The 25,053-nt window shown below is 43.6% G+C and overlaps 2 protein-coding genes across 4 annotated transcripts; one reads left to right on the forward strand and one right to left on the reverse strand.

Annotated features, from left to right (window-relative positions):
• Positions 1 to 4,874: 4,874 nt before the first annotated feature.
• Positions 4,875 to 20,496, reverse strand: LOC115130719 (reticulon-4 receptor-like 2). Of its 2 annotated transcripts, none has more exons than XM_029662117.2 (4): positions 20,250 to 20,496; positions 7,977 to 8,203; positions 7,537 to 7,770; positions 4,875 to 7,442 (listed from the first exon to the last, which is right to left on the reverse strand). In XM_029662117.2, the coding sequence occupies exons 2-4, from the start codon at positions 8,106 to 8,108 to the stop codon at positions 6,570 to 6,572; spliced, it is 1,239 nt and encodes a 412-aa protein (XP_029517977.1). In that variant the 5' UTR covers positions 8,109 to 8,203; positions 20,250 to 20,496; the 3' UTR covers positions 4,875 to 6,569. The 2 variants fall into 2 exon arrangements, with proteins under 2 accessions (XP_029517977.1, XP_029517976.1); XM_029662116.2 differs by lacking the exon at positions 20,250 to 20,496 and adding an exon at positions 9,856 to 10,044.
• LOC115130718 (zinc finger protein 37-like) lies at positions 18,090 to 24,341 on the forward strand. Of its 2 annotated transcripts, XM_029662113.2 has the most exons (3): positions 18,156 to 18,272; positions 20,479 to 20,624; positions 20,752 to 24,341. In XM_029662113.2, the coding sequence occupies exons 1-3, from the start codon at positions 18,256 to 18,258 to the stop codon at positions 22,713 to 22,715; spliced, it is 2,127 nt and encodes a 708-aa protein (XP_029517973.1). In that variant the 5' UTR covers positions 18,156 to 18,255; the 3' UTR covers positions 22,716 to 24,341. The 2 variants fall into 2 exon arrangements, with proteins under 2 accessions (XP_029517974.1, XP_029517973.1); XM_029662114.2 differs by lacking the exon at positions 20,479 to 20,624 and having other exon boundaries at positions 18,090 to 18,272.
• Positions 24,342 to 25,053: the final 712 nt, after the last annotated feature.

Genomic DNA, 25,053 nt, shown 5'->3' on the forward strand with positions numbered 1-25,053 from the left:
ATACTCCTTCCATTTCAATATTATCGCTTGCACAGTGCTCCTTGGGATGTTTAAAGCTTGGGAAATCGTTTTGTATCCAAATCCGGCTTTAAACTTCTTCACAACAGTATCTCGGACCTGCCTGGTGTGTTCCTTGTTCTTCATGATGCTCTCTGCGCTTTTAACGGACCTCTGAGACTATCACAGTGCAGGTGCATTTATACGGAGACTTGATTACACACAGGTGGATTGTATTTATCATCATTAGTCATTTAGGTCAACATTGGATAATTCAGAGATCCTCACTGAACTTCTGGAGAGAGTTTGCTGCACTGAAAGTAAAGGGGCTGAATATTTTGCACGCCCAATTTTTCAGTTTTTGATTTGTTAAAAAAGTTTGAAATATCCAATAAATGTCGTTCCACTTCTGCTCTCATCCTTCTAGACCTATCGGCTGCCTTCGATACTGTGAACCATCAGGTCCTCCTCTCCACCCTCTCCGAGTTGGGCATCTCCGGCGCGGCCCACGCTTGGATTGCGTCCTACCTGACAGGTCGCTCCTACCAGGTGGCGTGGCGAGAATCCGTCTCCTCACCACGTGCTCTCACCACTGGTGTCCCCCAGGGCTCTGTTCTAGGCCCTCTCCTATTCTCACTATACACCAAGTCACTTGGCTCTGTCATAACCTCACATGGTCTCTCCTATCATTGCTATGCAGACGACACACAATTAATCTTCTCCTTTCCCCCTTCTGATGACCAGGTGGCGAATCGCATCTCTGCGTGTCTGGCAGACATATCAGTGTGGATGACGGATCACCACCTCAAGCTGAACCTCGGCAAGACGGAGCTGCTCTTCCTCCCGGGGAAGGACTGCCCGTTCCATGATCTCGCCATCACGGTTGACAACTCCACTGTGTCCTCCTCCCAGAGCGCTAAGAACCTTGGCGTGATCCTGGACAACACCCTGTCGTTCTCAACTAACATCAAGGCGGTGGCCCGTTCCTGTAGGTTCATGCTCTACAACATCCGCAGAGTACGACCCTGCCTCACACAGGAAGCGGCGCAGGTCCTAATCCAGGCACTTGTCATCTCCCGTCTGGATAACTGCAACTCGCTGTTGGCTGGGCTCCCTGCCTGTGCCATTAAACCCCTACAACTCATCCAGAACGCCGCAGCCCGTCTGGTGTTCAACCTTCCCAAGTTCTCTCACGTCACCCCGCTCCTCCGCTCTCTCCACTGGCTTCCAGTTGAAGCTCGCATCCGCTACAAGACCATGGTGCTTGCCTACGGAGCTGTGAGGGGAACGGCACCTCAGTACCTCCAGGCTCTGATCAGGCCCTACACCCAAACAAGGGCACTGCGTTCATCCACCTCTGGCCTGCTCGCCTCCCTACCACTGAGGAAGTACAGTTCCCGCTCAGCCCAGTCAAAACTGTTCGCTGCTCTGGCCCCCCAATGGTGGAACAAACTCCCTCACGACGCCAGGACAGCGGAGTCAATCACCACCTTCCGGAGACACCTGAAACCCCACCTCTTTAAGGAATACCTAGGATAGGATAAAGTAATCCTTCTCACCCCCCCTTAAAAGATTTAGATGCACTATTGTAAAGTGGCTGTTCCACTGGATGTCATAAGGTGAATGCACCAATTTGTAAGTCGCTCTGGATAAGAGCGTCTGCTAAATGACTTAAATGTAAATGTAAATGTAATGATTGTGTCCCACTTGTTGTTGATTCTTCACAAAAAAATACAGTTTTATATCTTTTGTTTGAAGCCTGAAATGTGGCAAAAAGTCGCAAAGTTCAAGGGGGCCGAATACTTTCGCAAGGCACTGTACATAGAGCCTCATCCTCTCTATCCAAAGACGTGGCAGCCAGTCGCAGCATGTTCAGGCAGCCTCCTGTGGGGTGGAAAAACCTCAGAATTCCTCTCTCTCACTCACTCGCTTTCTTTCTTTCCACTTGGTGATCTGTCCGGAGGGAGGTCACTGACCTGACGGTTCACATTACCCTGCTCTGATATAGTAAATAGGTAGAAGTGGTCACATGCAGATGTAATGGCTGGTCACCTGTGCTACAATAATGGATGTTGGTCACATTATTTTTAGCAGTGGGTGTCCTGATACTGCACTTAGTACTTCGTACTCCCATATTTCAAAGAATAGGAGATACAAATGTAGATAGTGTGGTTACACGGCAGCAGATATATGGAGGGGTCAGGGCCTCAGTGAGCCATACAGCTTACCAACAAAACCACCCAGTTGGAATTGAATGAATACATTTCAGCCTCTCTGAACCTCATAACTGTCCTCCTAAGCTCTCTGTATTTCTCTCTGGTCCCATTGACGTCATTGGGTGGCTGGGTTTGGGCTCGTTGAATAAGACACCCGTGTGAAGACACACGTCACCAAACAACACCAACGACACGCCAACTCACAGCAACAGACTCAGAGGGCCTAGCTGGGCAGCCAAGACGAACACTGCCATCTGGGAAGAGAGCGAGCGAGCGAGAGACAGGGGGAGGGAGGAGGGGATAGAAAGAGGGAGCGAGCGAGAGAGAAGAATTTGACAAGGATGAAGGATGAAATAAAGGCAGATTGACTGATAGTTTTAAAATGATTCGCAGTACCATAAAAAGACTGACAACTAGACAAAAGAGCAGAAGGAGAAAGAGACATGAAAGAGAGAGAGAGCAACTGAATATGAGTAGGCGCTCTGCGACACACACGCATCAAAGTCTATTGCCTGCTAATGGTCTCTCTATGTTCCTAGAGCAGAGTTAGTGCTAATGAGCTCCCAACAGACACCTGCAGAGTGCATGGACACATTATAAAAACATACCGATGATGTGATCATGACATATTATAACACTTCATTAAACATGTTATGAACCTGTGCTCTCCTTTGTGGAACGAGTGCAGGTATGGAAAGATTTGATAAGAAAGAAATGGAAAGTAATGAGAGAGGGAGGGGTCAGAGAAGACAACATACGTGTGATGATGACTGATGTATAGTGAGACCAAATTGAGGGAGTGAGTTATCATCCGAGAGGAAGGAGAGAAGTTGAGAGAGAAAGAGGGAGGGAAGGGTGAGAAGAAGCTGAGTTGTGATGAGCTGTACCTGTATATATCCTGTAGAGGGGGAGACTTGGACGGAAAAAGAGAGTGCGACAGCTAGGAAACTAACATCTAAATGATTTGAACCCCTAATGCTAGACAAAAAGTTCTGTGTGCATGTATACATGCGTGTACATGCGTGTTTCTGTGCGTGTTTGTTTGTCCATCTGTATCTGCATCATTCAAGTGTCAATCTGTTGAAGGGGAGGATTAATTCTGGTGCTAAATGCCACTCTTTCACCCTATCCCATCACCCCTGACACGGTCACCCCTGACTCACAACCCCCCAAGACAACCACATTTCCCAATGTATCATCATTTAGCTAGTAACAGAGCAGATAAGGGGGTGATCAAGACGTGAGAATGCAATTCAAATCTCTCTCTCTCTCTCACACACACACACATACACACACACACACACACTCCAAACTCAATAAAAAGAGCTTGAGGGGTTTAAAAGCAGCAGATTAAGACTTTAAATGAGGCCATAATTAAGACTTTAAATGAGGCCTTCTCAGTCTCAGCTAGAACCATCTGTCATGGAGTGAGCAACCAAATACGTCAAACCTCTGTGAGACGTTTTGGAAATGTATGTTACAATATCCAAAGACCAAAGAGAACTGTTGTGTCTATTTAAAATGTCTCTTCATCCTTCTATAATCATTTCACATTATCCCCATCTATTTTAATTTCTTCTTCTTTGTTCCCTATTTGACCACTTTAGATTCTATCCTTCTAGATCAGGGATGGGCAACTTTGATAGGGGTGGGGGCCACAAAAAATCTGAACTCATCATGAGGGGCTGCAGTGAATAGTGGGTCTGCATACCCAAACAAGCAGTCAGCACTGGCCATAGCCTTTTGGGGGCCCTAATTGACATTTTGTTGCCCCCCCTCACCTTCCAAGCAAAACATTTTCTTGACAGCGGAGGAATATTCTTTAGAGTTAATTTCCTGCAATTCTACACATTTTGCCATGGGGTGGAGAGATTTGCCATTTTATAACTAAATTCATGCAATTCTACTAATTTTTCCATGGGGCAGTGAGAAAAATGTGCAGCTTTATGGTTGATTTCCTGCAATTCTACTAATTTTGCTATGGAGTGGAGAGAAATCTGAGAGTGACTAACAACATCAATGCCCCCTCCCCTAATTAATGTGACTCTGATAAATACAAGTTTAGATGGCTGACTAGACTAATTGACCAATCTTAACCATGTTAGCTGACATGGGTTAATTGAGTGAGTCAGTGACTGACAATAAAAAGCTCATCCACAACCACATTTCCAAATAGCACCTTGTGTATTCTACTATTATAACCCTCAACAGTAAAGACCCTGGCTGACTTTCTATAGAAAGTTGGTCATTTGCCAATCCCTGCTCTAGACACTACACCTTGATAGGGACCTGTAATGTAGCGAAGGCTGTAAGTGTGTGTTTCTGGTGTTTTAGAATACAGTGGTGTTGTACTGTGTTTTCTCCTTAGCGATTTGACCTTTTGGAGGAAAGCCAGAGAAAGAGAGACTCCCACACGGTTCCGTTTTAGTAAAACCAAGAAAATGTTTATTCACAGCTTCCATTGAAAAGAAAATGTGCAACATTGTCACAGTTTCCTTCATATTCCATTCAACCACACGGTCAGGGGAGGAGAGGGAGTGGCACATGGGGAGTGACAAACAGAAATGCCCCGACACTCATCATTACCTGGTTGGGTTTGCATTTGATTTGACAGAGATGTACATTCAGCCATGCACCTGCTGTCAGGAGTGTGTGTGTGTGTGTGTGTGTGCGCGTTAGATCTGGAATCAAACAGCTGTGTCTTCTGCTCCCAGTGGAATCCTCTTAGAGTCAGACTTATTTAAATAGGACAGCTTGCTAACGAGAGGGATTGTTAAACGACTTTTAGCACGAGAGGCTACTGACAAACACACACACATTAAAGGAATGACTGGGGCACTCCTTATCTGGTGCTGACCCGCAGCAGGACACTGTCACTCCTTTGGACTGGATCAACCCTGCTAGACCTGGGCTTCAGTCACCATAATGGGCTATAGGTTCTTCCCAGTATACTGTCCTTCTGTGTGCATCTCACATTAACACAGAGCGAGACACACACTGTGGTCACGAGGGGAACGACAGACTTAGAAACAGGAGGTAGAGACGGACTATTGAAGGGAAAGATTTCCATATCTTTTCAAATCTCCTCAATCTTTACAGACAGTACACTAATAAACATGAGGGTGTTGCTCATGGCAACAATCACCAATGGAAAAATAGAAAGAAAAACGAGAAAACCTGAAGAATGTTGAAGCATGGGCTTCATACAATAAACTACACAGCAGTGTCATGTATGTAGCTATCTAGTGTCACAAGTGTATCACTACCTACAGAGTTCGTGTGAGATATTTACAGTGTGGTTTTTATTGATGGTGTTGACAGGAAAAATAGATTACATGTCAAATGTTGGGAGATGGAGAGAGGCACCCTCGTTTTCACTCCCTTACTGGCACTCTGACCTGGCCTGATGTCTGTTGTATGTCGTAACAACTCTTAATCCTATCACTCTCACACTCTCTCTCGCTTTTATCCCGTCTCTTGCTTGCCAGCATCCTTTAAAGTCTTGTATTTTCCTTTCTGTCCTATCCCTGTTACATACACGCTCACATCTATCCACCTCTCCTTTACCATTTCAGTGACAGATGTCTCACTGCAGTATTTTTCCATAAGTATTCTTGTCTTCCTGCTATTCCCTCTATGAGATACCCTCCCGTGTTCTCTGTCTCCTGCTGCGGTAGCCCTGTAGGAGCAGCACTCTGGTGTCCCTGGTCTCTCAGGTAGAGAGGTGAAGGTTGAAAGGTCAGTGACAAAGATGAAGCCAAAGGAAAGTGTTGCTTTTGAAAATCTTTTCTTAGCAGGACTGGCACGCAGTGGTTGACAATGGTGAACGTTTTGACGCCATACAAAATAGCCAGCGTCACAACGCCTGAGTTGTTCGCTGCGAATACAAACTAGTAGTTATGGTGATAAAATTCCTGAAAATGCCACCAGCTTACTGAGTGGTATGAATTGAATGCAGTGCTATGTTGTGGTACTAAATGTATGGATAAATGTATGGTGTGTGGTGTGTTAGTGCGGTAGTAGCAGTAGTGATTGGAACTTGCGTAAGCTGGCCACACTATCGTTCTGTCAATGGCGACAGAACCTGCTGCTGTGGTGTCATCTCAGTGAAAAATGAGCTCAGCTCTATCAGCAGCAGCGGCGCCCTCCAATGAAATGGTGTCCTACACTGCATTTCACCTGTACTCTTGAGAGCAGCTCCCTACTGCCTGCCTGCCTGCCTGCTCCTACATCAGTGTATCGCCCCCTGGGGGCCAGGGGGGAAACTGAAAGGAATCAAGATCCAGGTGTGCAGAGGAGAAAGAGAAAGGAGTTGGAGAAATAGAGTTGGAGAAAAAAAGAAGCTGACGGGGCTGTTCAGCCAAAGAGAAGGTGGAGGCAGAGAGTTAGCACAGAAAGGGAAAGGAGAGGGATGAAAGACTGAGTGGGGGAGAAGGAGGAGGAGGGCAGGAGGACCGGGGTGTCGTAGCCGGGCGGACACTCAAGCTCGAAGCAGCGCACGGAGGCATCTTCGTTCCCGTAGTTGGCCCAGTACTCCTCCTGGTCCACCTTGGGCAGGTTCACCTCCTCCTCTGCAAGCTCGTACTTAGAGAAGAAGGAGTTGGAGGAAGGGTTGGAGGGCTGGTTGGGCTTGACCGAGGAGAAGGGGTGCGCCTTGACCGTTTCGGAGCTCTTCTGGAAGATTCCTTTGGAAGAAGCCACAGGCTTGTGCTTGGAGAACCACCATCTTGTCTTGGTGCTGAAGGTGGTCGTGGTGGTGCCGGCCAGTGACCCAGGGTCGGGGAGGGGGCAAAGGGCAAAGTCCATCTCTCGAAGGAAGCGCAGGTCCTGTCCGCGGCGGGGGGAGGGGGAAGTGCACATCAGCTCGGAGGAGGAGATGCGAGCTGTACGGAACCACTCCCACAGGGGGCGGGCCTCACAGCCGCAGGACCAGGGGTTCCCATTGAGGCGGAGGAACTGGACTGCCACAGCATCTTTCATGGCCTGGCCCGGAAGCTCTGCCAGGGAGTTGTTGAACAGGTAGAGGATGGTCAGACGGCCCAGGTCGCGGAAAGCACGGCGGTTCACCTGCCGGATTCGGTTGTCGTGGAGCAAGAGGCGGTCCAGGTTAACCAGGCCGTGGAACGCGTTCTCGGACAGCGTGCGGATGCGGTTGCCGTGCAGGAAGAGGTGGTTCAGGTTGACCAGGTCGGAGAAGAGGTCGTCCTGGATGAAGTGCAGCTGGTTCTCCTGTAAGGAGGAAGGACATTGTCAGTGTGTGTGTGTGTGTGTGTGTGTGTGTGTGTGTGTGTGTGTGTGTTTATACAAGTATGTGTATCCATACCTGCAGGTAGAGGAACTGCAGGCTGTAGAGCTTGAGGAAGAGGTCGTGGGGGAGAGCGGCCAGCTTGCAGCGATGCATGTGCAGGCTCTGCAGCTTCTCCAGTCCCCGGAACGCTCCACCCTCCAGTCGCCGTAGCGATGGGTTGTCACCAAGGTCCAGCTCTTCTAGAACCCTCAGGTTGCTGAAGGCTCCAGCCTCAATCAATGTGATGTTATTGGAGTAGAGCCAGAGAACCTATAGGGGGAGGGGTTGAAAAGGGAAGAGGTATATAGAAAGTGATCGTTACACATCTGAGAAAGGACACAGCTCCAATACGAACACACAGAGCTCAAATACTAAGCAAAATACTACATTTAAATGCAAAACTATGCAATATCAATCCACAAAAACAATTATAGTTCATTAAAGAATAACCTACACAAAAACACACACATTCTAACCTGTGTCTCGAAGCCAAAAGAATCTGCTCTGAGCTCGGTGATGCGGTTGTTCTGCAGAAAGACGCGCTGGGAGTCGTAGGGAACTCCGGAAGGCACGGTGGTGAAGTTCTGAGACTGGCAGCTTACCGTCATGGGTGACGGGTAACACACACACAGCCTTGGACAAGTCCCCGCCCCACTCGGCTTCACCGCCACCAACCACAACACCAGCCATAGGGTGAGCCCACCTGAAACATACACACACAGAGAAAGAGACATAGATTAAAATAATGGAACATTGTAACAACTAGCAGATGAATAGTACAGTAAAGACAACCAGAAAAAGAAGGAGTGAAAAAGAGAAAGAGGGCAAGGGATGCAGAGCTGTTTTCAGCACTTGGAGCTGTCCAGTCGAGTGGTGCAGAAAGTTGTTGATGGACACGGATATGACGCAAAAGCCAAGATTGATGCCATGATCTCAAGTCTGACTAATAGGCCAGTCGCACTCATTCATAATAAATGACATTATACAAATCACCCTCCTATTCATCTCTACCTGATCATGTTACATAGGCTAGTCAGCCTATTGGGCATAGACCAGTTTAACTTCTAGTTTTGATTTACATTTGGTTGAGTTGTCAAATGATGTGAATTCAAAATGAAAATCATTTTTGGATTCATGTCATTGGATTTAGGATAAGAGTTGGATGAAAAAAAGAAGAAATTCCCTAACATTGATGACTTTTTTCAAATCCAACCAGTTTTCCACGTTGATTCAACGTCAACACATATATTTTTGTTGGTTGAAATGACGAGGAAACAATGTTGATTCAACCAGTTTTTGCCCAGTGGGAGTACAGGTTTATAATTCTGGTAACTTCATTCAACATTTATCCCAGACTAAATAGCTGAATGAGCGTAAAACCAATCTTCTTCACCTCTGGTTCGAAGTGCTATCAAGTTCTATCACACGAGCCACACAAGGGCTAAACAAGATTTACCCTAGTAGCCTAAATTCACGAGCCAACTTCACAAAAAGGTTGGCTCACGAAGAGGTTACAGAGTATGGACAGGCGTAAAACAAGGTAACCGGACCCGGCTCGGTTTCTCTCTGCACATGGGTTATTCAGAGGCGGTTTGGCAAGCTCGGATAACCGGGCACAAAGAAAACATCGCATGAAAAAAAGTATCGCGTGACCATTTAGCTTCCCCGGCAAATGTTCCAACGACCTCACCTTCATTACGCGAACCCGGTAACGACGTGGCTCGTTAACTGCGCGCGCACGGGACGTGGAGAGGACTTGTTTAGTAGGTGTGCGCAGCATGAACAATCTCCGCGCGTGTGCGCAACATGAACAATTTACAAATGTGCTGTTTGTTGTTGTTTGTTTAGTAGGTGTGCTCAACATGAACAATTTACAAATGTGTTTTTGCTTTATAATGTTGAGGTGGATGGAGACTGAAAATGATATAGGTTTTAAGTGGCATCTTGTTTGCAAGAGACAGATGTGTACTTCAGGAAGCCAACAACGTCTTTGAAAACGTGAGCCTAGATACAGTAGCCTAGATGTGTATGCATGCAAGCACGGGCATACAGGTAGGCTAGCTGTTTACGCACCTAACTGTGAACGAAATCAACTGAGTAGTTCAGTACTTGAGACGTTCTTGTCTATTGCTGTTCTGTATTATCTCATGTTTCATGTTTCATGTGGACCCCAGGACGAGTAGCTGCTGCTTCAGCAAAGCTACGGGGATCCTAATAAATACAAAAAAATACATAAAACAGTGATTCACTGTAAATCATATCTTAGGACATCACCCTCCTCATCCCCAGTACCACCAACAACATCAAGACTACAACAACAAAAATAACGTAGCCTATGAACTGAAGTCAACTCACTTTTGAAGTTGTGGATGTTGGAGCTCCAAGACCTCCGTGCAGTCGAGAGAGTTTCCATCTCGAACCAAAGCCGACAGCGAGTTAGCCTGAGCGCTGAGAAAGTGCCTGCTATCTCCGCTGAAGTTCAGCTCTGGTAACGGAGTCGGTGAGACTGAGTGAGTGACGAGCAGAATTCCCGGGATTTATACTTGATGAGCTCGCGCCCACGGCTGTGGACTGCGGCGGAATCTCTCATACGTCACCCTGTATGGGTCAGATTCGCGCGGGCGAATGGGAGGGGATGGATGAGAGTTGCTCAGAGGAAGCGACTGGAAAGGAGAGGACGCTCACAGTGGAGTGCGTGTGTATGTGTATGCGTGCGTGCGTGCGTTGAGGGAGCTCGGCGCGGTGTGAGTTTGGATCACAGAGGGGGATTGGAGGAGGATAAGCAGGTGGGAAAAGAGCATTTGGCTTATAAACAAATAACTTTTGCTCATTTAAAGCATCAATCTGTAGTCGCTACATCCATTTTCGGACATATACATTTATGATATGTACCCATTGATTCTTGAATAATATACATTTTAAATAAATGTCTCATGAGCTTAGTTCAACTGTTGTACCACATCAGAACCCAAAATATAAGCTTGTTTTTTTTCTCCAACGTTTGTAAATAAAGCAAATATAAACAAACACGCTATAGCCTGGAAACATCTAAAACTACCATTTTGATGATTAGTCCTTGCATCCATAGCTCGGTCTTTGTATTTGAGAGTGGTTACATTTCTCCAGGCCCATAACTCAGCTTTTTTACAGAAACCGTGGCGGGGATTTCGCTTTGATATTGTTTCAAATGCCGATCGCGAGTTCGATTGCATGCGATTGAGAATATCTTAAAGTATTTTGTCTTTACTTAAAGAGATAGAGTAGCCTACCTGTGAGATGAGAGAGGGCATCGTGAACGTCAATTACTATGCAGGAATGAGGCCGTTAGTTAGGCCTACCTCATCATCTCAAATTTACAGTATATATCGTCGCTCTACAGCCAATAATAGTATGTCTTGATCATGCGTGTGTTATAGGCCTACATCAAACATTCATAACCTTTTACACAATAGTCTATACCGTTTCAAGTATTCTCCCCTGATGCGCCCTAAAGGCACCGCAGCCCACAGGCCGTTTTTCCTTGGGATTTAAGCACACATTGTCATCGACCTTATTAATACGTGTGTTATTGTGTAAAAGACTCGATCAGGGATGGGCAACTTCGATGGGAGTAGGGGCCACAACAAATCTGAACTCATCATGGGGGTCTGCAGTGGCTCGTGAGTCTGCGGGTCTGCATCACATTCATACACACGCAAGCAGTCAGAGCTGGCCCTTGCCTTTGGCTCCCACATTGCGAGTAAAACATTTTCTTGACAGGGGAGAGACAAAATGTCTGTTTCAGAGTTAATTTACTGCGACTGTAGGCCTACACATTTTGCCATGAGGCAAAAAGAAAATATTACTGTTTTAAAGCAAGTTTGCTGCAATTGTACACATTTTTCTATAGGACGGAGAGAATGTTTGATAGCTGGCTAGACTAATTTACCAATCTTAAAAATGTTAGCAGACATGGGCTAATTGAGTGACAATCAATGACTGATATAACAATTAACTGCTGATGCTCAACCACATTTCCAAATTGCATCTTGTGTATTCTGTTATTCTAACTCTCAACAATTGAGACCCCACTGACTTTCTGAACAAATATATAGAGTACCATTCATAAATTTGGACACACACCTACTCATTCAAGGGTTTTTCTTTATTTGTACTATTTTGTATATTGTAGAACAATAGTGAAGACATCAAAACTATTAAATAACACACATGGAATCATGTAGTAACCAAACAAGTGTTAAAGAAATCCAAATATATTTTAGATTTTAGATTCTTCAAAGTAGCCACCCTTTGCTTTGATGACAGCTTTGCACAGTCTTGGCATTCTCTCAACCAGCTTCACTTGGAATGCTTTTCCAACAGTCTTGAAGGAGTTCCCACATAAGCTGTACACTTGTTGGCTGCTTTTTCAACACTGCGGTCCAACTCATCCAAAACCATCTCAGTTAGGTTGAGGTCGGGTGATTGTGGAGGCCAGGTCATCTGATGCAGCACCATCACTCTTCCTCTTGGTCAAATAGCCCTTACACAGCCTGGAGGTGTGTTTTGGGTCATTGTCCTGTTGAAAAACAAATGATAGTTCCACTAAGCGTAAAAAACAGATGGGATGGCGTATCGTTGCAGAATGCTGTGGTAGCCATGCTGTTTAAGTGTGCCTTGAATTCTAAATAAGAAATCACCAACAGGGTACCATCACACCTCCTCCTCCATGCTTCATGGTGGGAACCACGCATGCAGAGATCATCTGTGCATCTACTTTGCGTCTCACAAAGACACGGCGGTTGGAACCAAAAATCTCTAATTTGGACTCATCAGACCAAAGGACAGATTTCCACAGTTTATTGTCCATTGCTTGGCCCAAGCAAGTCTCTTCTTATTATTGGTGTCCTTTAGTAGTGGTTTATTTGCAGTAACTTGACCATGAAGGCCTGATTCACACGGTCTCCTCTGAACAGTTTATGTTAAGATGTGTCTGTTACTTGAACTCTGCGAAACATTTATTTGGGCTGCAATCTGAGGTGCAGTTAACTTTAATGAACTTATCTTCTGCAGCAGATTTAACTCTGGGTCTTCCTTTCCTGTGGCAGTTGTCATGAGAGCCAGTTTCATCATAGTGCTTGATTGTTTTTGAGACTGCATTTGAAGAAACTTTCAAAGGTCTTGAAATGTTCCATATTTCTTGACCTTCATGTCTTAAGTTATGATGGACTGTCATTTCTCTTTGCTTATTTGAGCTGTTCTTGCCACAATATGGACTTGGTCTTTTACCAAATAGGGCTATCTTCTGTATACCACCCCTACCTTGTCACAACACAGCTGATTGGCTCAAACGCATTAAGAAGGATAGAAATTCCACAAATGAACTTTGAACAAGGCACACCTGTTAATTGAAATGCATTCCAGGTGACTACCTCATGAAGCTGGTTGAGAGAATGCCAAGAGTGTGAAAAGCTGTCATCAAAGCTGGTGGCTACGTTGAAGAATCTCAAATATAAAATCTATTTTGATTTGTTTAACAATTTTTGGGTAGTTTTGAGGTCTTCACTATTATTCTACAATAAAGAAAATAGTACAATTAAAGAAAAACCCTTGAAGGAGTAGCTGTGTCCAAACTTTTGACTGGATCTGTATTTATTTAGTTTAATCCTTGGGCCTACAAAAGGGGGGCAGCGGGCGCCAGTTACCCATCCCTGGGCTAGATGGATTCATACTTCAAAAGACTGAAGTTGCTAGACCGTTCAGTGTGTGGATGTTCTGAAGAAAATGTTGTCAAAACATCCATTCATGTGTCGTTACACGCAAGACTGACTGGTTTATTTTTGTACCGTTAGCAGGACATTCTGTCTCAGACTACACTCTAAAAGATGTTGTGTTGTTTGGTTGACCCAACTGCTGGGTTGCAGGCATTGGGTCACTTAGTTGGGTTGTGTTTTTGTAGCCTCCCTAAAAGCCTATGCTAATCCCATTGTTGGGATAGATACCACTTTATTATAATATGTAATAAAAAAAAACATAATATTCTAGCAATATGTGTCAAATGCAAAAAAAATGCAGGGAATAAAAATCAATTGCAGCATATAAACTCAACATGATCAACAGGAATGACGTTTACTCTCACGGGTGGTCAATAAAATATATCAGAAAGCCACACCCCTAATAATCCACACCTCCTACAAATAATAAAATGACCCAGCTGCTAGGTCAAGCCAACATGAATATAAAAAATAACCAACTGATGGTTAAATTATCCCATATTTGGGTAATCTCATCAACCCACCAATTTGGGTTATTCACGCAACCCAACAGGCTGGGTCAAAATAACCCAGCATGTATTCTGTCCAATATTTACCCAGCCTGTGTTACCAATGAACTCAAATTGGTTTGTTTTTAACCCAGCCTTTTTTTGAGTGTAGAATCAGATGAATTAGTCAGGTTTGGCTTGACATTAGTTTTGGATTAGGTTATTGATTTGTGAAATTACAACCAAAGAAGAAAGTATCCAAAAGTAGGGCCTAACCTGAGTCTGGATCTCCTTGGTGAATGGACAGAACACTACTCAATGTGTGTGTGTGTGTGTGTCTGTTTGTGCATGCGTGCGCAGTCTGTGTGCTTTCTAAGGTACATTTCAGTGGGTGGAGGAGGGGGGTGGTTTTGTAGGGATTTTATGCAGCATGTGTGTGCATGGTTAAGACATGTTTTGGGGGTGGGTTGAGTCAGAACTGAGTCCTCTCCCGCCATGACTTGGGTCAACGCTGTTCCATATCCAGCAGCATGATGCACACAGTCTGTTCCTGATGGCAACACAGAGGTAATGGCACAGAACAATAACAATTGCTACTCAGGAGAAGGTCAGCTCCACAAGCTGTGTAATAGCATATGACATCATTCATTCGCAGAGGACATCTTTGTGTGTGTGTGTGTGTCTGTGAGCACCTAGGATCTTTTGCATAACAATCACTCTACCAAAACCTTGGTCACAACTTAAAATATCTGGTGATCAATTAACCAGCTAGCAATCTGCTATGTGTGTGTTAGTTCACAATGTTCCTTGAGCCTCTAAGCTTTGGGGGTGGTAGTCAGCTCTGTGAGCTGGCACCAGTGGTCACCATGGGTGGCCGTGGAGAGTTGGTAAGGAGTGGAGAGGGGTTGGATGGGGGGAGTGAGAAGCCGATTGCACAGCTGACTGAGGGTGGCTCTGTGTGCCCCCCTCCCTTCATCACGCACCCATACATTGGTCATGAGGCAGTATGTGTGTGTGTATTTGTGTGTGTGTTAGTATTTTGTCGATGATCTATTGAAGTAGTCAAAGATCACAAGCCTTCACTACAACTTTCTTTCTTTCTCTGCTCTCCCTCCTCTCTCTCAAATCCCTCTCTCTGCTCTGGTACACTAACATGTGATCTGGTGTAAACACAACATATTGAAAAGATTTGTCCTCCTGTCACATGCCGACCAATCCCTCCTCGAAAACACTCACACACCCCTACACACATGCACGACCCCCATAGCCAGCACCTACACAAAATCAGGCATGGACACATTGTTGTGTCTTTGGCTATGCCAGATTATGTGATATGACATGCTATTCTATAAAATAATTTCTCCGTAATTAACATCACCTGATTGAGCTAATCATGTAAATGTAATTAACTAGAGAGTCGGGCACCACAAAATAATATTTATAGAGCTGTTATCTTCCGAATAAACTCTTAAAGACCTAGTAATATTTTACATCCATAGCAGTCAACATTAATCTTCATCTTACTTCAGTCTCATCTGAAAGTTGTAAATTCTTGGTTATCTGCAAGAACCCTGGCTAACAATTTGAATCAGCAATACAAAATTGGGTTTAATAATTTATTTACTAAATACCTAACTAACCACACATACACATAATTAAATCATAACTTGATTACAAATTACGTCATAAAGGAAAACGTCCCTAGTGGGCGGAACAGATATGACAGCTTGTTACACAAAGGAAAAGGGGCTGGGTTGAGTGAAAGAGTGGGAAGACCGGAACAAAGTCGAAGCTGTGCTATCGTAAATACAGTATCTTATGCATTCTAAATTACCGCCCATTTAGAAAAGGAAAATGCAATAAATATTTACTCTGAGCTGCGCTTCAGTAGGTTGGTGGTAGATGGAAGGCCGTGTTGCCAAACCGAGTCCTCTGTCCTTTGAAGAATGTCTCTAGTTGTCAATTGGATACGTTGTAGTGACGTCGTTGTGTGATAGACGGGATACTTTGTCTGTTCCTTCCTAACCTGCGTTTGCAGCTGCGGTCGCTAACTCAACAGCTAGGAGGTATCACTTCTGTAGTGAATAAGAGTTCAAAGTTCATACCATTCGCGACCAAAGCTCCTACTGATGTTGGCTTCGTCCTGTAGTTATTTTCTGAACCATTCTGACATAGGATTGTCATCCTACCTCATTGGAACAGGAAGTTATGTTGTCGTCAAGGGCTTATATAGGAAGGGAGAGGAGGGTGTGTTTGAAAAGTTATAGCCCTTGTCCCTTCACAGGGGAGGGCCACTGATTGAGCAGCCCTATCTTATGAAAATCCCAATCTCACACTTTAGAAGCTAAAATCACATTTCATCCCATCACAAATAATTTCATATTCAAACATTTAAATTGAACAACAATTCCATGTGAATCCGATAACTCTGATGTGTAGACTTTCCACTATAGAGTTTATGTCATCTTATCATTGATGAGAATGTCTCAGATGACAACCGAACTGACATCATATTAATTAAGTACCACTGCATATGTTCAATTGTTCGGATTACCAGAATATAGTTCATTTCCCCCCCACATACTGATGTTCCCAGAATCTCTATGTTAACCAAGTTTTTAAAAAATGTAACCTCAGTAGGTTAGAGAAGGAAAAGGGGGGGAAGAGGTATTTATGACTGTCATTAACCTATCCCCCAGGCCAACGTCATGACAACATACAGTACAGAGCCGAACCCACACAGACACGTTTCTACTATGGATGCAAACATACTATACACACAGGAAATGAAGAGCGATGTGCAGGGCAGAGAGATAATAGGAGGGAGAAAGAAAGAAAACATAGGGGATGAGGATTAAAACAGACATGGAGAAGTTAAAGAGAAATAGGACTACTTGGGTGGGATATGAAAGGGAGGAATGACTGTTTCTCTTTTTGGTTTCCTGTCCTTTTAGAATACAGAAAACATGAGAGTGCATTAATGGATGTATTGAATGACGTGCAGCCGGTATTCTAGTAAGAGTGTTGACTGATAGTGTGAGAGAAAATAAAGGAGAATCCCACTTTCAATTACATAACTGTGATAAATCAGAGGGAGCTGTATAAATCTCTGCCAGAGTCTGTGTGTATGTATGTGTGTTGCCATGAAAAAACATTCCCTCCTTCTCTTTCTGCCTTCGAGACTTGATTAAAAAAGACAGAAAAACATCACATCTGCCTCATTAGCACTGACACAATTATTTATATCTCATTCTCCTCCCTACATTTCTCTATTGCTGTTTCTTATTTGTTCATTCCTTTATTTTTACATTGTGACGTGGGATGGGATCATTGATGACGCAGATAGATGACAGTCACCGAACTAGACTGAACAAACAGCTGGGCGGGAGCTGTCTGAGTGTGACTCAAAATAACAGAGACTTGAAAATATTTGTTATTTCAACAGTTTCAAAACTAAAATTAAGTAAATTAAAGTTTATCTTCAAGTTATTTACTTCCACCTAATTAGGCTGCATTGGTATAAAGTACTTAAGTAAAAAATACTTTAAAGTATTACTTAAGTAGTTTCTGGGGGTTTCTGTACTTTACTATATTTTTACTTTTACTTCACTACATTCCTAAAGACAATAATGTACTTTTTACTCTACATTTTCCCTGACACCCAAAATTACTCGTTACATTTTGACAGGAAAACGGTCCAATTCACTCAATTATCAAGAAAACATCCCTGGTCATCCCTACTGCTTTTGATCTGGCGGACTCACTAAACACAAATGCTTTGTTTATAAATATGTCTGAGTGTTGGAGTGTGCCCCTGCTATCCGTCAATAAAAAAAATGAGAAAATGATGCCGTTGAAATTATTTGTACTTTTACTTTTGATACTTAAGTACATTTGAGAAATTACATTTCCTTTTGATACTTTAATATATTTAAAACCAAATACTTTTACTGATGTAGTATTTTACTGGGTGACTTTCACTTTTACTTGAGTCATTTTCTATTATCTTTACTTTTACTCAAGTATGTCGACTGAGTACTTTTCCCACCACTGCTAGTGGAGACCTTTCACGTCCCACCTCAACACAAGGCTGCGGTAAACTGCTCACAAGTGGAGGGTCGTCACTTGTTACCCCACCCACAAAGTCACAAACCCCGCCTATGTCCACAGTTTATCTTCTTAAACATTTATTTTAAAACTAACTTTAAGCACACTGCTAACCTTATGCCTAACCCTAACTTTAAATTAAGACCAAAAATATAATTTTTGTTCTCATGAATTCGTACAATATAGCCAATTCTGACTTTATCGCTGTGGTAGCTAGTGGAAACTCCAAGCGATCCCCAGTCGCTATTCATTGACGTCGCGTACTGTATTTTGCTGCTTTCATTTTTTTCTTGTAGCTAGCCTGCTAGCTAGTTGTCAACAATGGGCGATAGTGAGCAGGTAGAGTGGACGTTTATGAAATTATACCTTAACGATATTGGAAACGCTCTTTCAGATAAATCTGGAACATGGATGTCGAAAAGAAGTAGGTGGCATGCTAATGTATCAACACATAGCAAAATATTAACGTCACCTGCTAGCTATTTGCTGCTTTATGTTTCAGCCAAGGCGGTAGTGTTAGCTAGCATCTATAACTAGCATAGTCATTCACAAGTTCTGCAAGTAGAGTTTTAAACGTGCATCGTCTAGGGGTCAAGCATCGCGACCTAATTAGCAATGTCTGATGCCATTGGGCACACACTGGTTGAATCAACGTTGTTTCCACGTCAAATGACGTTGAACCAACTTGGAATATACGTTTAATTGACGTCTGGATTGTTTCCACTAGTTACCACAGCCACAACGTCAAAATTGAGTGTATCGTAAAAATACATAAACAAAAATGAGCTTTTTGGTCTGAATTTAAGGATAGAATTAGGCGTGTGGTTAAAGTTGGGTTCAAAATGACATATTTCTAGGAATGAAAATCGTAGAAATAGTCGGGGTATAAGACTTTGTGGCTGTAGTAACTAGTGTGACAACCCAGTGGGACAGAACAGCACTGAAGCAGCAAAGGCTGAGAGATAACAATAGAACCCCACAGTGGATGTGCCATAATACTCATAAAACCTAGCAGCCAAACACGAAAATGTTTCCAATCATTTTTCACATAGGGGATTTTTAGAAACACCTAAAATAAGGGCTGTGTTTCGTGTAGGCTTACCCAAGCGTGACGTTTTGATAACCATGTAAATCTCTCGACTAGGTGACTTTTATCACTACATTTGGCACTATTTACGCTGATTCGACAATGCTAATTAGCATCAAAGACTACAAATCCCTGCAAGCACTTACACATTTGCTAACAGGTATTGTCAATGTAAAACTTGCACAACATTTACATTTAAGTCATTTAGCAGACGCTCTTATCCAGAGCGACAAAACAGTCACCGAATTTTCAATTGAAAGAAAAGTAGCAAATTGAATAATGACTACATTCAGCTAACATTAGATAGTTAATCCGAGATTCTTAACTTTGCCTCGATTCGGTAGTCTCGTCCAGATCATCAAGGCATTTGTTGTTCTTTATGATAGTCACATTAGCAGCAAATTAGCATTTCCTTTTTGGGGGGTAAATACAGGCAACTATATTGATAAAAGTCAACTTGTCCTAGAAAGATTTATGCGGTTATCAAAACGTTATGCCAGTGTAAGCCTACATGGAACACAGGCCTTCTTTTAAATACAAATTTAAAAAATATGGTCTGTGGTAAACACAGGTTTAGGAGATCGTATATGTCTGGTTCAATGAAATCATGTTCATCAGCTAATGTCACTTTAAATTAATTGTGACGCATTTATGTAATAAAAAGCTCACAAAGGCTTCATAATTCATGAAGGTAACGTTAACTGACTAATATTATCTCATAGAACAAAGCATATAAGATCTCCAAGCCTGTGTTATCTAAAGACCTTATTTTTGGTATTTATCCCAAAACCCCCATTTAATTTAATTTCCCCCATAGGAATGGCTGAAAGAAGCAGAGGTAACTCATTTCTGGTTTTTAAGACTACAAGTTGAGGAGCTCTATACGGTCTGGTTCCAGCAAATACCTTCTCACGCCACAGACACTGTGAGACATATGGGATGAGACAGGATGTCGAATGGTGCTAGTTTGTACTAGCTAGAGTGTCTGCTAGGTAGGTCGTTTGTACCAGCTAGAGTGTCTGCTAGGTAGGTAGTTTGTATTAGCTTGCGGTCTGCTAGGTAGGTAGTTTGTATTAGCTAGCGTGTCTGCTAGGTAGGTAGTTTGTATTAGCTAGCGTGTCTGCTAGGTAGGTAGTGTGTACTAACTAGTGTGTACTAGCTAGGTGCACAAGCAACAGTGGTTAACATAACATCCTGGACCAGAGCTAGTGCGCCGACTGGTATGTTCGTAGCACACTGACGCCCTGAAACAAAGCTACTGACTCACACGATACAAGAAACCAACAAATGTCAACAGGTTGCGAGCACACATACCTTTTCAGATGGAAAAATATCATCTGAGACGCATGCGCTTTGAGGTTTTAGACCACACAGACAACGGGCAATTGGGCATAATCTGCAGCAGGAGGCTTCTGAGAAATAATCATTTTGATTCCCAGGACACACATCTGGGGCATATTCATTCGATTCTGTTGAGAAACATTTTTACAATGTTGGACAAATTCAGGTAGGTCCATCCCCGTTTCATTTGCTTCCGTTTAAGAAATGTTTTGCAGCAGAATGGGCGCAATGAACACGCATCTCAGTGCAAGAGGCGTCAGTATCCAGGCTGCATCACATCCGGCCGTGATTGGGAGTCTCTCATAGGGTGGCGCGCAATTGGCCCTGCATTGTCCGGGTTTGGCTGGGGTAGGCCGTCATTGTATGTCTTGCCTAGGTGAAAAAAATAAATAAAATTGGGCCTTATATGGGAATTATTAAAAAAATTAGTGCTCTTTCAAAAATTAATAAAACCCCGCTCCTCTTTTTCCCGCAGAACCGGCTGCCTATCATGAAGAAGAACAGGTAGGGGTGACACCCACTCAAAGGTCTGAGAGGCAGCTGAGAACTCCCCAGAGAAACTCCAGGTGGCAAAGTCCCAGGACGCATTCTAAACACCTGACAGAAGAAGAGAGGGGCTTTTCTCCTGTGTCTGGGTCTGGGGAGGAGAGCGACAAGGAGGCCTCCCCACCAAAAAGGAGGACCACAATAAGCAGCTCAAAGACAAGAACCAAGTCTCACACAAAGGATTATGATGACTGTTCTGGGACAGAATCTGGCAAGCAGCCAGAGAAGAGCACACAAAGAAAGAAAGGGCACAGCAACTCAAAAAATAATAAGACTAATACTCACTGTAAGGAGGAAGATAATGACAACTTGTCAGACAAACCAACTATGGTGGCTTCCCCCAGAAAAAGGAGCAGGCAATGTAGTGACTTCAATGTATTTGAAGCAGAGGCTGAACCAAATAATACTGTGTCTGAGCCTGAGGTGGAGGTAGTTGTGGAGGGGGAGACTGAAGTGGCGTCTGCTTCAAAGAGGTGGAAACAGAACAACACCCCCAAAACAACTAAGCATCATGCCGAGGACAAAGCTGAGAGTGAACATTATGAGTTGGTAGAACAGGCTGACGAGACTCCCATTAGAAAAAAACTTAGCAAGTCTAAAAAGATAAGAACGAGGACTCCCTCTGAAGACACGGAAGATGAAAGTGACCACTTTGAGACGGAAGGACATGCTGCAGCTGAAGACACTACCCTCAGAAAAAGACAGAGGAGGTCGATGGAATCTAGAAAGAAGAGCTCCAAGAGTCCTTCGAAGAAAGCCAGCGATGCAGAGAGTGATGTTGAATCAGGCAAACATGTTTCCAAGAGTCTGCCTAAGGACTTACATGAAGAAGAGAGTGACCAAGATGCTGAGACACAGTCTAAGAACCTCCGTGAGGAGAGTGACCAAGACTCCCAGACGGAGCCTAAAGGCTTAGGTGCAGAGAAGTGGCACCGCTCTGACCATCCAGAGGAGGAGACAGAACAGAAGGTGTTACCTACAAAGAGAGAAAGAGGACCCAAGAGCATGAAGACCGTGAAGTTAGATTCCAACTCTGACTCTGAAAATGTCACTGTTAAAAACAAAGGCAAAAAGCAAGGTGCCTCGGGTTTGAAGGCACCAAGAGTAAGATTTAGACCACCTGTAGAGAAAAAGAAAAGGGTGAAAATACTTCATATTTGCAGTTTCTGTGAAAAGGTCCTGCCTAACAGGGATGCTCTGGGTAGGCACCTTCAGCGTCACACAGGGGAGAAGCCTTACCACTGTGAAGAGTGTGGCAAAGACTACGGCAGCAAAAACACCCTGAAGATTCACAATATGCAGGTTCACCACAAGGGGACAAAGGACTTCATATGCAATGAGTGTGGTCAACAGTTTACCCACTTCACGTACCTCAAACGCCACCTGTACTCCCACACGGACAAGGAAAAGAGGCCACACCTGTGCAATGTGTGTGGGAAGCATTTCATCCAGAAGTCCCACCTGGACCGTCACAAGATGATTCACACCGGAGAGAAACCATTCAACTGCGAACACTGCGCCATGGCCTTCAATCGGCCGGACTCCCTGCGGATGCATCTGAAGCTACATGTGTCGGGTAGTGAGGGGCCAAATCTGGCAGAGCAAGAGAAGACTAAGTGCACAGCGTGTAAGAAGAGCTTTGTCAACCCAAATTACCTCAAAGTCCACATGAGAATACACACGGGGGAGAGGCCATACAAGTGTGAGGACTGTGCCAAGAGCTTCACCCAGATCAGTATTCTCAACGCGCACCGGCGCACGCACACTGGAGAGAAGCCACACCAGTGCAAAGCGTGCGGCAGCTGCTTCACCCGTCGCAAGTACCTGGATGATCACATAGGCAGAAAGCATGGTTCTTTAGAGCAAATGAATGAACAGCAGGATGAACAATGATACCTGAGTTTTTAGGTGTTGTGACTTAATGTGTGTAACACATAATATAAATATTGAAGATCAGGCAAGGCTGGACTGTTGCCTAGTAGTTTCTCTTGTGATGTTGCAGGATGTTTTTTCCTGTCATGCCATGATAAAAATACTGTTTTGGCTTTATAGTGGCGCCCATTCTGAAAATGGATATGTAGCCTTCGAGATCATTCCTTTGAATCTATACTAAATTTTGATGGTCCACACAATTTACTGTAATGCTTTATTGGTTTGCAAAAGTACGTGGACGGCTGCTCATCGAATATCTCATTCCAAAATCCTTGGCATTAATACGGAGTTGGTCCCCCCCTTTGCTGCTGTAAAAGCCTCCACTCTTTTGGGAAGGCTTTCCATTAGATGCTGGAACATTGCTGCAGGGACTTGCTTCCATTTAGCCACAACAGCGTTAGTGAGGTCGGGCGCTGGTGTCGGGCAATTAGGCCTGGCTCACAGTCGTCCCAATTCATCCCAAAGGTGTTTGATGGAGTTGAGGTCAGGGCTCTGTGCAGGCCAATCAAGTTCTTCTCAACAAACCATTTCTGTATGGACCTCGCTTTGTGTACGAGGGTATTGTCATGCTGAAGCAGGAAAGGGCCTTCCTCAAACTGTAGCCACAAAGTTGTAAGCACAGAATTGTTGGAAGCACAGTTATTGACAGACAATTTTTACATGCTAGGCGCTTCAGCACCTGGCGGTCCCGTTCTGTAAGTTTGTGTGGCCTACCACTTCGCGGCTGAGCCGTTGTTGCTCCTAGACGTTTCCACTTCACAATAACAGCACTTACAGTTGACTGTGGCAGTTCTAGCAGGGTGGAAATTGGACAAACTGACTTGTTGGAAAGGTGGAATCCTATGAAGGTCACTGAGCTCTTCAGTACTGGCCATTCTACTGCCAATGTTTGTCTCTGGAGATTACATGGCACAGAGTTATACATGGAATAAACAAACGTACAATCAATAACACAATAGGAAAAAATCTATATACAGTGAGTGCAAATGAGGTAAGATTAGGGAGGTAAGGCAATTAAATAGGCCGCATTAGCGAAGTAATTACAATTTAGCAATTAAACACTGGAATGGTAGATGTGCAGGTTGAAATGAATTGGACATAAGAAACAGCATCTTCGTACTTTTCTTTCTTTCAACAATAACTCTGGGAGGTAAAACATTGGAGAGTGGTAATTGAGTCATGCATAATGTCAGACAAAAAAAAGTTGAATCTAATGTCTCTGCAGTCATTGTACCTGTCTAATATGCATAATATTGCGTGAAATAATCCCTTAATAACAAATAAGGCTTGTATATGTTGACGTATATAAGGCATGTGCTTTAACTCCGTTATACTGTATTTACCAGACACTGTTTATCTAGTGGGGTGATGATCGTGCTGTGCAATACTGTTTGCTGATAGAATATCTGCCGTGATTACCACATCCTGTTCTACGATACATAAACCCTGTAAAGGTTCTCGCTGTTATGTTGTTATTTGTTGGTTCGACCCTTAAAATACTTCACATATAGACCGACCATCTGTCATGTTGACAGGTTTTGTTAATAAGAGGATCCTGTGGAAATAAATAAAGTCATTTGGAAACAGGCTGCATTCTCTGTTAATGCCAGTAGGTGGCAGACATGTACGGTTTTTACTCTGTCAAGAGGTTGATTTAAGAGCAGCTCAAACTCTTTAAAACATTGCTCTCTTCCTGACAATACTTGGCCTACTGGTCAGCTGCTAGATAAGCAAAAACCACTTGGGCTAGCTAATGTCAGCTACAGTGCCTTCAGAAAGTATTCATGCCCCTTATTCAACATTTTGTGTTACAGCCTGAATACAAAATGTATTAAATTGATTTTTTTTCTCACCCATCTACACACAATAGCCCTTAATGGCATTTTTGCAAATATATTGAAAATTAAATACATAAATAGCTCATTTACACATGTACTCACACCCCTGGGTCAATACATGTTAGATTCACCTCAAAGGCAGAGATGACAGCTGTGAGTCTTTCTGGGTAAGTCTCTTAAGAGCTTTGCACACCTGGATTGTAAAATGTTTGTACATAATTCCTCGAGCTCTATCGAGTTGGTTGTTTATCATTGCCATTTTCAAGTGCTGCCATAGATTTTCAAGACGATTTAAGTCAAAAACTGTAACTACACCACTCAGGAACATTCAATGTCATATCGGTCAGCAAATCCAGTGTATATTTGGCCTTGTATTTTAGGTTATTGTCCTGCTGAAAGGTGAATTCAGCTCCCACTGTCTGTTGGAAAGCAGATTGAACCAGGTTTTCCTCTAGGATTTT

Source organism: Oncorhynchus nerka, linkage group LG6 (assembly GCF_034236695.1).
Source record: "Oncorhynchus nerka isolate Pitt River linkage group LG6, Oner_Uvic_2.0, whole genome shotgun sequence".
Taxonomy (NCBI): domain Eukaryota; kingdom Metazoa; phylum Chordata; class Actinopteri; order Salmoniformes; family Salmonidae; genus Oncorhynchus; species Oncorhynchus nerka.